Genomic DNA, 11,728 nt, shown 5'->3' on the forward strand with positions numbered 1-11,728 from the left:
TCCATGGGGCAGATCGGGGGGGATCCATGGGGTAGGTTGAGGATCTATGGGGCAGGTTGAGGATCTATGGGGCAGGGGGGGGGAATCTATGGGGCAGGTGGGGGGGGGGGCACGCGGCACCGGGCGCACGCGGCTCAGCGCGGCCAATAAACACCCGCAGCACAAGCGGCCTCCGGCCTCGGTCTGTGGGGCGCCCCCCAACTGCCCCCCCAACCCCCCCCAACTGCCCCCCCCCCCCGGGAGGGGCCCAGGCGTCCGGGCCCCAGTTTGGGTCGAGGAGGGGGGCGAATTTCCCACACAAAAGGGCCCCTTTCGCCCCCTTTTGGGGGGGGGGGGCTTCTCCCCCCCCCCCGGCAGCCATTTCGGGGGGGGGGGTGGTTCCCCCTCCGTTTCGCCCCCCCCGTTTTTTGGGGCTGTTTCACCCGCTCCGGGGGCCATTTTGCGCCTCCCCCCCCCCTCCCTTCGCCGTCCTTCCGCGCATGCGCAGCGCTCGGGAGTCGCCTCCCCCCCTCCCCTCGCTGTCCTCCTGCGCATGCGCAGTGCGTGGGAGTCGCCTCCCTCCTCCCCCTCCGTCTTTTCGCGCATGCGTAGCGCGTGGGAGTCGCTTCCCCCCGCCCCTCCCTGTCCACTGGCGCATGCGCAGCGCTCTGGAGTCACCTCCCCCCTCCCCCTCCGTCTTTTCGCGCATGCGCAGCGCGTGGGAGTAGCTTCCCCCCTCCCCTCTCCGTCCTCCTGCGCATGCGCAGCGCTCGGGAGTCGCCTCCCTCCTCCCCTCTCCGTCTTTTCGCTCATGCGCAGCACGTGGGAGTCGCCCCCCCCGTCCGGCGGCGCATGCGCAGCGCTCGGGAGTCATCGCCCCCTCCCCTACCTGTCCGTCAGCGCATGCGCAGCCCTCGGGCGTCTGCTACTCCCCCTCCCCTACCTGTCCGGCGGCGCATGCGCAGCGCCCGGGAGTCTCTTCCACCCCCCCATCCGACGGCGCATGCGCAGTGCGTGGGAGTCGCCTCCCCCCCTCCCCTCGCCGTCCGGGGGCGGTGCCGCGCGGCGGCCGCTGGAAAGGGCGGGAAAGGGGCGGGGCCGCGCGACGCCCCTTGATTGGCCGCCGCGGCGGGAGGGGGGGGGCAAACCGTCCGGGGGGCGTGGCCGACGGGGGGCGTGGCCACCCCGCCGACGCTCCCTCCCCGCCCCCCCCCCCACGGGTACCTGGGCATCGGGGAGCGGCGGCCTGGCCCCGCCCCCTCCCCCCCACCCTGCGCCCCCATTGGCTCCCGCGCCTGTCAATCACGGCAGCGGGGGGGCGGGGGCGGGGCCACCACCCCACAGGGGCAGAGGGGTCCGTGGAGGGGGCAGCCCCGGACGCCTGGGCCCCCTCGTGGGGTCTATGGGGGGGCAGCCCAGATGCCTGGCCCCCCCCCCCCCCCCGTGGGGCAGGGGGGTCCGTGGGGGAGGGGCAGCCCCGGACGCCTGGGCCCCCTCGCACCCATCCCAAAAGGGGTTTCACCCCCCCCCCCCCTTCACAGGGGGCCCAGGCGTCCGGCCCCCCCCCCCCGCATCCCCATCCCAGCAGCCCCCCCTCATTTACCCACAATGCCCCGGGGCAGCCGTGCCCCCCTGCTCTGTCGGGGGGGGGGATTTCCCAGCTCCTCTCAGGACACCTGGGCCCCTCGGGGCAGCTCCCGGACGCCTGGGCCCCCCCGGGAATGGCGGTGGGTGGGTGGGGGGGGGGCAGGTGGTGGCGGGGAGCCAGAACGCCTGGGCCCCGTTCCCGGCTCGGGTTGCGCGGGCAGGCGGGGCCCAGGCGTCCGGGGGTGAGGAAAAGGGGGGGGGGGGCCCAGGCGGCTCCTCCCCGGCACGGTGCAGGAACCTCGGGGCCCAGGCGTCCGGGCGGGCGCCCCCCCACCCCCCCCAACCCACCCACCCACCATGGCCTGGGTACCCGGCGTCCTGCTGGTGCTGCGCGGTGCCGCCGCCTTGGCCGGAGACGGTGAGTGGGGCCCGGACGCCTGGGCCCCTCGGGGAAGCTGCGGTGCGGATACGGGGCGCCCGGACGCCTGGGCCCCTCGGGGCAGCTCTAGTGCGGATACGGGGCGCCCGGACGCCTGGGCCCCTCGGGGCAGCTCTAGTGCGGATACGGGGCGCCCGGACGCCTGGGCCCCTCGGGGAAGCTCTAGTGCGGATATGGGGTGCCCGGACGCCTGGGCCCCTCGGGGCAGCTCTAGTGCGGATACGGGGCGCCCGGACGCCTGGGCCCCTCGGGGCAGCTCTAGTGCGGATACGGGGCGCCCGGACGCCTGGGCCCCTCGGGGCAGCTCTAGTGCGGATACGGGGCGCCCGGACGCCTGGGCCCCTCGGGGCAGCTCTAGTGCGGATACGGGGCGCCCGGACGCCTGGGCCCCTCGGGGAAGCTGCGGTGCAGATACGGGGCGCCCGGACGCCTGGGCCCCTCGGGGCAGCTCTAGTGCGGATACGGGGCGCCCGGACGCCTGGGCCCCTCGGGGAAGCTGCGGTGCAGATACGGGGCGCCCGGACGCCTGGGCCCCTCGGGGAAGCTGCGGTGCGGATACGGGGCGCCCGGACGCCTGGGCCCCTCGGGGAAGCCCTGATGCAGGGACGGGGCTCCCGGACGCCTGGGCCCCTGCTCCCTATCCCCCGCCCAAGACACCCTCCCCCAGTAGCTCCCAGTCTGGGAACTGGGAGGCTCCCGGGACGCTGCCCCGGGGCCCAGGCAGGAACAGGCTGAGCCGGGTCGGAGCAGGGTGGGACTCGTCGGCGCCGGCACCCAGGAATCCGGCGGGGGCCCAGGCGTCCGGGCGGGAAGGGGCCCAGGCATCCGGGCGGGAAGGGGCCCAGGCGTCCGGGCCCCGACGCAGCTGCCCCCCATCACCCCCCCCCCCCACCCAGCGCAGCCACCTGTCCCTCGCCCACCCGATGGCGGCGACAGGTGGGACCCGGACGCCTGGGCCCCCCCTCCTCCCCCCGTGGGGCCCTGTTGGGGGGGTCCCGGACGCCTGGGCCCTCTGATGGCGCTGCCACATCTGGATGGGCAGAGGCAGGTGCTGGGTTGGGGGGGGGGAACAGCTGGGGCAGGTCTCTGGGGGCCCAGGCATCCGGGTCGCCCCACTGTGCACCCCACTGCTGCTCCCCTCCGCACCCCCGGCGGGGCCCAGGCGTCCGGGCGAGCCCCGACCCGTCTTCCCTCTTCAAAGGCCTCGTCGGCCCCTCTGAGGTGCTGCCAAGGCTCCGGGCGTGGGGCAGGGCCCAGCCCCACATTGGGGGGGGGGGGGCAGGGGGGGTCCGGCCCGGACACCTGGGCCCCCTTTGGGGGGGTGGGGTTGTGGGGGCGGAGCAAAGCGGGGTGGGGAGGAGGAGGAGGGGGGGGGAGGCCCGGACACCTGGGCCCCCTTTGGGGCGGAGCTGGGGCGGAGGCGTGGGGGCGGCGGGAGAAGAGCTTGGGAACCCGGACGCCTGGGCCCCCCCCTCCGGCGCTGGGAGGGACCTGGGGTTTGGTGGAGGCGAGCTGGGGGGGGGGGTGGGGCCCGGACGCCTGGGCCCCTTGGGGACACAGTACCAGGGTTCCCGGACACCTGGGCCCCAGGGCACCTGGACAGCTGGGTCCCCGGACGCCTGGGCCCCTGGGGCACCCGGACTCCTGGGCCCCCTTGGGGACACGGTGCCTGGGTCCCCGGACACCTGGGTCCCCAGACGCCTGGGCCCCTTGGGGACATGAGGGACGTGGTATCGGGCTCCCCGGACGCCTGGGCCCCTGGGGCACCCGGACACCTGGGTCCCCGGACACCTGGGCCCCTGGGGCACCTGGACACCTGGGTCCCCGGACACCTGGGCCCCTGGGGCACCTGGACACCTGGGTACCCGGACGCCTGGGCCCCTTGGGGACGTGAGGGACGTGGTATCGGGCTCCCTGGACACCTGGGCCCCTTGGGGCACCCGGACACCTGGGCCCCTTGGGATTATGGTACCAGGCTCCCCGGACACCTGGGCCCCTGGGGCACCTGGACACCTGGGTCCCCGGACACCTGGGCCCCTTGGGGACGTGAGGGACGTGGTATCGGGCTCCCCGGACGCCTGGGCCCCTGGTTCCCCGGACGCCTGGGCCCCTCACCCACTCCCCCAACCCCGTCGCCTCCGCGCAGAGGCGTCCGAGTGCTTCACGGTGAACGGCGCCGACTACCGGGGGGCTCAGAGCCGGACGGGGCCGGGGGCGGCGGGGCGGCCCTGCCTCTTCTGGAACCGCACCGGCACCGGCGGCGCCGACGGTTCCCTCCGCGACGGTGACGGTGACGGCGACGGCGGCGGCCTGGGGCCCCACAACCACTGCCGCAACCCCGACGGCGACGCCCGGCCCTGGTGCTACGTGGCCGACGGCGGTGGCGGTGGTGACGGCGGCGGTGGCGCCGAGTGGAAGTACTGCGACATCCCCTCCTGCCGCAGTGAGACAGGATATGGGGGCGATATGGGGGGATATGGGGTCGATATGGGGGGGATATGGGGGGGTATGGGGTCAATATGGGGAGATATGGGGGGGTATGGGGTCGATATTGGGAGATATGGGGGGATATGGGATGATACGTGGTCAATATAGGGTGATACGTGGTCGATATGGGGGGATATGGGGGGATATGGGGGCAATAAGGGGGGATATGGGGCGATATGGGGGGATATGGGGGATATGGGGGGATATGGGGTCGATATGGGGGGTATGGAGTCAATATGGGGAGATATGGGGGGATATGGGATGATACGTGGTCAATATAGGGTGATAGGTGGTCGATATGGGGGGATATGGGGTCGATATGGGGAGATAGGGGGAGATATGGGGTCGATATGGGGCAATATGGGGGGATATGGGATGATACATGGTCAATATGGGGTCGATATGGGGGGATATGGGATTGATATAGGGGGATATGGGGGGATATAGGGTCAATATGGGGAGATATGGGGTTGATATAGGGGGATATGGGGCGATATGGGGGGATATGGGGTGATACATGGTCGATATGGGGTGATATGGGGTCGATATGGGGAGATATGGGGGGATATTGGGTATGTGGGGTCAGTATGGGGAGATATGGGGTGATATGAGGAGATATGGGAGAGATATGAGGTCGATATGGGGGGATATGGGATGATACGTGGTCAATATGGGGTCGATATGGGGGGGATATGGGGGGTATGGGATGATACATGGTCAATATGGGGTGATATGGGGAGATATGGGGAGATATGGGGGGATATGGGGTCGATATGGGGCGATATGGGGAGATATGGAATGATACCTGGTCAATATGGGGTGATACATGGTCGATATGGGGTGATATGGGGTCGATATGGGGAGATATGGGGGGATATTGGGTATGTGGGGTCAGTATGGGGAGATATGGGGTGATATGAGGAGATATGGGAGAGATATGAGGTCGATATGGGGGGATATGGGATGATACGTGGTCAATATGGGGTCGATATGGGGGGGATATGGGGGGTATGGGATGATACATGGTCAATATGGGGTGATATGGGGAGATATGGGGAGATATGGGGGGATATGGGGTCGATATGGGGCGATATGGGGAGATATGGAATGATACCTGGTCAATATGGGGCGATACATGGTCGATATGGGGGGATATGGGGTCGATATAGGGGGATATGGGGCCAATATGAGTCGATATGGGGTGATAAGGGGTCGATATGGGAGGATACGGGGGATATGGGGTGATACGGGGGGATATGGGGTGATACGGGGTCAATACAGGGGGATATGGGGTCGATATGGGGGGATACGGGGGGATATGGGGTCAATACAGGGGGATGTGGGGTTGATACAGGCGGATATGGGGTCGAAACAGGCAGATATGGGGCTGATACAGGAAGATATGGGGGGATACAGGGTCAATACAAGCGGATACAGGGTCCGTACAGGCGGACGCGGGGGCGTACGGGGGTCAATACGGGGTGACACGGGGCCGACACCGAGCCGACCCCAGAGGACCCAGCTCGGCGGTCGGATCCGGGCGCCGCCGCCTGTGCCTCCGTCACCCGTCTCCGGTTGACAATCTCCCCCCCCCACCTCCGGCAGTGCCCGGCTTCGTGGGCTGTTTCGTGGACTCGGGGTCGCCGCCGGCGCTGAGCGGGGCCAGCGGCACCTCCACCCGCCTGACGGTACCGCTCTGCATCCGCTTCTGCCGCGCCCGCGGCTACGAGGTACCGCCGGCGGCTACAGCCGCCCCGCACACCCGCCGCGACGCCCGCCCTCGCCCCGGGTCCCTGCCGATAGCTGGTGGGGGTGGAGGGACCCCCGGCGCCCTACAACCGCCCTGCACACCTGCAGCAACACCCGCTGCAACACCCGTACCCCATCAACAGCTTGTCAGGGTTGAGGTACCCCCAGTGCCCTACCACTGCCCCGCACACCCGCCGCAACACCTGTCCCCCTTCAACAGCTCACGGGGGTCAAGGTACCCCCAGTGCCCTACAACCATCCGCACACCCGCCCGCACACCCGCAGCAACACCCGCACTCCTCAACAGCTCATTGGGGTTGAGGTACCCCCGTCGCCCTACAACCGCCCCACACACCCACCACAACACCTGCTGCAATACCTGTAGTCTTCAACAGCTCATGGGGGTTGAGGTACCCTTGTCGCCCTACCACCGCCCCGCACACCCGCCACAACACCCGTCCCCCTTCGACAGCTGGCGGGGGCCGAGGTACCCCTAGCACCCTACAGCCGGGGCGACCCCCGCCCTCACCCCCAACCCCCCCCCCTCCCAACACACACAGTTCGCGGGGGTGGAGGCCGGCTACGCCTGTTTCTGCGGCCACGCGGGTGACGTGCGCCGGGGCCGCCGGGCCGGGGCGGCCGAGTGTGACCAGGTGTGTTTCGGCAAGGCCAGCCAGCTGTGCGGCGGCGACGGCCGCCTCGCCGTCTACCACGGTGAGTCCGGCGCGGTGACGGCGGCGCGGTGACAACGTCACGGTGACAACGTCGCGGTGACAATGTCATGGTGATGCCATTGCAGTGAGGCTAATGCGGTGACACTGTCACAGTGATGCTGTCACGGTGACGCCGTCGTGGTGACACCGTCGCGGTGACGCCGTCACCCGGCATTGTCACCGTCACCCCCTTCCCCGGCTTGCTTCCCCTGGGTTGCCCCCAGCCGCCCTACCATCGCCCGGTTGCCGTGGTTACCCCGCCCCGGCGGTTGCCGTGGTTACCCCGGTGTGGCCCGCCCTCGGTTACCGTGGTTACGCTAGACCCAACCTGCTACCTGGTCACCGTGGGGCTGCGGTTGCCATGGGGATGTGGTTGCCGTGGTTGCCATGGGTTGGTGGTCACCATGGGTTGGTGGTCTCCATGGTGTGGTGGTCTCCATGGGTCCATGATGGCCATGGCTTGGTGGTCACCATGGGGTGGTGGTCTCCATGGGTCCACGATGGCCGTGGGGTGACGGTCACCATGAGGTGGGGGTCTCCATGGGTCCACGGCTTGGTGGTCACCATGGTGTGGTGGTCTCCATGGATCCACATTGGCCATGGCTTGGTGGTCACCATGGGGTGGTGCTCTCCATGGGTCCATGAAGGCCATGGGATGGTGGTCACCATGGTGTGGTGGTCTCCATGGGTCCACGATGGCCGTGGGGTGATGGTCACCATGAGGTGGGGGTCTCCATGGGTCCACGGCTTGGTGGTCACCATGGGTGGTGGTCTCCATGGATCCACATTGGCCATGGCTTGGTGGTCACCATGGGGTGGTGGTCTCCATGGGTCCACGATGGCCGTGGGGTGATGGTCACCATGAGGTGGGGGTCTCCATGGGTCCACGGCTTGGTGGTCACCATGGGTGGTGGTCTCCATGGATCCACATTGGCCATGGCTTGGTGGTCACCATGAGGTGGGGGTCTCCACGGGTCCACGGCTTGGTGGTCACCATGGGTGGTGGTCTCCATGGATCCACATTGGCCATGGCTTGGTGGTCACCATGGTGTGGTGGTCTCCATGGGTCCATGATGGCCATGGGGTGATGGTCACCATGAGGTGGGGGTCTCCATGGGTCCACGGCTTGGTGGTCACCATGGGTGGTGGTCTCCATGGATCCACATTGGCCATGGCTTGGTGGTCACCATGAAGTAGTGGTCTCCATGGGTCCATGAAGGCCGTGGCTTGGTGGTCACCATGAGGTGGGGGTCTCCATGAGTCCACGGCTTGGTGGTCACCATGGATGTTGCTCTCCATGGGTCCACATTGGCCATGGCTTGGTGGTCACCATGGGGTGGTGCTCTCCATGGGTCCACGGCTTGGTGGTCACCATGGGTGGTGGTCTCCATGGATCCACATTGGCCATGGCTTGGTGGTCACCATGAGGTGGGGGTCTCCACGGGTCCATGACTTGGTGGTCACCATGGGTGGTGGTCTCCATGGATCCACATTGGCCATGGCTTAGTGGTCACCATGGGTGATGGTCTCCATGGGTCCATGATGGCCATGGCTTGGTGGTCACCATGGGTGATGGTCTCCATGGATCCACATTGGCCATGGCTTAGTGGTCACCATGGGTGATGGTCTCCATGGGTCCATGATGGCCATGGCTTGGTGGTCACCATGGGTGATGGTCTCCATGGATCCACATTGGCCATGGCTTGATGGTGACCATGAGGTGGGGGTCCCCATGGGTCCATGATGGCCATGGCTTGGTGGTCACCATGGGGTGATGCTCTCCATGGATCCACATTGGCCATGGCTTAGTGGTCACCATGGGTGATGGTCTCCATGGGTCCATGAAGGCCGTGGCTTGATGGTGACCATGAGGTGGGGGTCCCCATGGGTCCATGGTGGCCACGGCTTGGTGGTCACCATGGGGTGATGCTCTCCATGGGTCCACGGCTCGGCGGTCACCGCGGTGTGGTGACCGCCGCAGTGTCGGTGGGCGCCTGCCAGGCCAACAGCACGGCGCCGGCCGGCGTCATCTACTCGCCCGACTTCCCCGACGACTACGGGCCCGACGCCGACTGCAGCTGGCGGGTGGGGGCGGGCGCCGGGGCCCCGCTGGAGCTCACCTTCCGCCTCTTCGACGTCCCCGACCCCAACGACCGCCTGCAGCTGCGCGACGCCCGCACCCGCCGCCTCCTGGCCCAGTTCGACGGGCGCCGGCCGCCGCCGCGCCCCGGGCCCCTCCGCCTGCCCACCGACGCTCTGCTCCTCACCTTCCGCTCCGACACCCTGCTGCACGCCCAGGGCTTCGCCCTCACCTACCGTGGTGGGTCCCGCGCGCGGGCGACGCCGGGTGACACAGGCGGACATGGGGGGACAACCGCGGGGGCGGGTGACAACTGCTCCGACACCCTGCTGCACACCCGGGGCTTCGCCCCTACCTAATGCAGTGGGTTCTGTGTGTGGGTGACACCAGGTGACACAGGCGGACATGGGGTGACAACTGTGGGGCCGGATGACGGCCGTTCTGCCACCCTGCTGCACTTCCAGGGCTTTGCCCCTGCCTAATGCAGTGGGTTCTGTGTGCGGGTGACGCCGGGTGACACAGGCGGACACGGGGTGACAACTGTGGGGCCGGGTGACGGCCGTTCTGCCACCCTGCTGCACTCCCAGGGCTTTGCCCCTACCTAATGCAGTGGGTTCTGTGTGCGGGTGACGCCGGGTGACACAGGCGGACATGGGGTGACGACCGCAGGGGCGGGTGACAACCGTTCTGCCACCCCGCTGCATGCCTGGGGCTTCGCCCCTGACTAATGCAGTGGGTTCTGCATGCGGGTGACACCGGGTGACACAGGCGGACACGGGGTGACAACTGTGGGGATGGGTGACAACCGTTCTGCCACCCTGCTGCACACCCGGGACTTCGCCCCTACCTAATGCAGTGGGTTCTGTGTGCGGGTGACGCCGGGTGACACAGGCGGACACGGGGTGACAACTGTGGGGCCGGGTGACAGCCGTTCTGCCACCCTGCTGCACGCCCGGGGCTTCGCCCCTACCTAATGCAGTGGTTCCCATGGGCGGGTGATGCCAGGTGACACAGGCGGACACGGGGTGACAACCGCGGGGACGGGTGACAACCGTTCTGCCACCCTGCTGCACACCCAGGGCTTCTCCCCCACCTATTTTAGTGGGTCCCATGGGCGGGTGACGCTAGGTGACACAGGCGGACACGGGGTGACACGATGGGTACAACCGCGGGGACGGCTGACAACCGCTCCGCCGCCCTGCTGCACACCGGGGACCCCGCCCTCCCCTACAGCTCCCGCGCGCGGTGACGCCGGCCGACCCGGGGACACCCGCGGGGCCGAGCAACAACACCCCGACCCACCTCCCCCCTCCTCCTCCGACTGTTCCCCCCCCCCTCCAGGTGTAGCAGCCCCGGTGACGGACACCCGGCCGCCTCCCGACGCCCGGAGCCCCCCGGCCCGGCCCCACGGCGCCCCACAACCCCCGCGGGGGGGCCGAGGTGAGGCAGCGGGGGGGGTGGGGCGGGCGCCGTGGGGCACCCCACAGCCCCCCCCACCGCTGACGGCCATCTTGGGGGCGTGTCCATCCCCCCCTCCCCCTCCCCCCCCCCCCCCCCCCCCCCCCGCAGCCTGGCTCACGCTCGCCGCCAGCGGCACCTTCGTCTTCGGCCTCCTCCTCCTCCTCGCCTACCGCCTGCGCAAGAGGTCGGCCGGACGCCTGGGCCCCTCGGCGGGGTGGCGGGGCGGGAGGAAGGGGGGGGGGGGATGTGGGGCGATCTGGTCCCGGACGCCTGGGCCCCTCGGGGATGGAGGGGGGGGTGTCTCCGCCCGGACGCCTGGGCCCCTGACGCCATTCCTGCCCGGACGCCTGGGCCCCTGGGGTGTGGGGTGTCCCTGCCCGGACACCTGGGCCCCTGAGGTGGTTCCCGCCCGGACGCCTGGGCCCCTGACGCCATTCCCACCCGGATGCCTGGGTCCCTGGGGTGTGAGGTCTCCTTGCCCGGACACCTGGGCCCCTGACACCATTCCCACCCGGACACCTGGGCCCCTGACGCCATTCCCACCCGGATGCCTGGGCCCCTAATGTCATTCCCACCCGGACGCCTGGGCCCCTGACGCCATTCCCACCCGGATGCCTGGGCCCCTAATGTCATTCCCACCCGGATGCCTGGGCCCCTGACGCCATTCCCACCCGGACGCCTGGGCCCCTGACGCCATTCCCACCCGGATGCCTGGGCCCCTAATGTCATTCCCACCCGGATGCCTGGGCCCCTGACGCCATTCCCACCCGGACGCCTGGGCCCCTGACGCCATTCCCACCCGGATGCCTGGGTCCCTGGGGTGTGGGGTGTCCCTGCCCGGACGCCTGGGCCCCTGATGCCGTTCCTGCCCGGACGCCTGGGCCCCTGACACCATTCCCACCCGGACGCCTGGGTCCCCGGGGTGTGGGGTGTCCCCGCCCGGACGCCTGGGCCCCTGACACCCCGTTTCCCCCCGCCAGGTCCTGCCCGCTGCGGCCCCGCAAGGCGCCGGGGGGGGGCTGCGGCTGCCTGGGGGGGCAGCCCTGGGCCGTGTCGTACCGGCCCCACGGCGGCCCCCCGGCTCCGGAGCCGCCCGACGCCGAGGGGGGGCCCGAGGGGGCGCCGGGCCCCAGCCCCCAGCCCTCGCTGCGCTGCCTCCTGCCCCCCAGCTGAGGGGTCGCCCCCCCCCCCCACCGCCCCGGCGCCCCCATTAAATTATTGCTGCCACCGCCG

General features: G+C 69.5%; 1 protein-coding gene across 2 annotated transcripts; it reads left to right on the plus strand.

The window, feature by feature from the left end:
- Window positions 1-1,915: 1,915 nt before the first annotated feature.
- Window positions 1,916-11,693, plus strand: KREMEN2 (kringle containing transmembrane protein 2). Of its 2 annotated transcripts, XM_067314888.1 has the most exons (8): window positions 1,916-1,984; window positions 4,152-4,448; window positions 6,098-6,222; window positions 6,802-6,955; window positions 8,936-9,274; window positions 10,376-10,474; window positions 10,604-10,679; window positions 11,476-11,693. In XM_067314888.1, the coding sequence occupies exons 1-8, from the start codon at window positions 1,924-1,926 to the stop codon at window positions 11,666-11,668; spliced, it is 1,344 nt and encodes a 447-aa protein (XP_067170989.1). In that variant the 5' UTR covers window positions 1,916-1,923; the 3' UTR covers window positions 11,669-11,693. The 2 variants fall into 2 exon arrangements, with proteins under 2 accessions (XP_067170989.1, XP_067170988.1); XM_067314887.1 differs by lacking the exon at window positions 1,916-1,984 and having other exon boundaries at window positions 3,774-4,448.
- The last annotated feature ends 35 nt before the right edge of the window (window positions 11,694-11,728 follow it).

The sequence above is a fragment of the Apteryx mantelli genome, chromosome 38 (genome assembly GCF_036417845.1).
Source record: "Apteryx mantelli isolate bAptMan1 chromosome 38, bAptMan1.hap1, whole genome shotgun sequence".
NCBI classification, from domain to species: domain Eukaryota; kingdom Metazoa; phylum Chordata; class Aves; order Apterygiformes; family Apterygidae; genus Apteryx; species Apteryx mantelli.

Coding starts and splice junctions, on each gene's coding strand:
- KREMEN2 (XM_067314887.1), top strand. CDS start 3,971: ATGGTACCAGGCTCCCCGGACACCTGGGCCCCTGGGGCACCTGGACAC. Junction 4,449..6,097: donor CGACATCCCCTCCTGCCGCA/GTGAGACAGGAT, acceptor CACCTCCGGCAG/TGCCCGGCTTCGTGGGCTGT. Junction 6,223..6,801: donor GCCGCGCCCGCGGCTACGAG/GTACCGCCGGCG, acceptor CAACACACACAG/TTCGCGGGGGTGGAGGCCGG.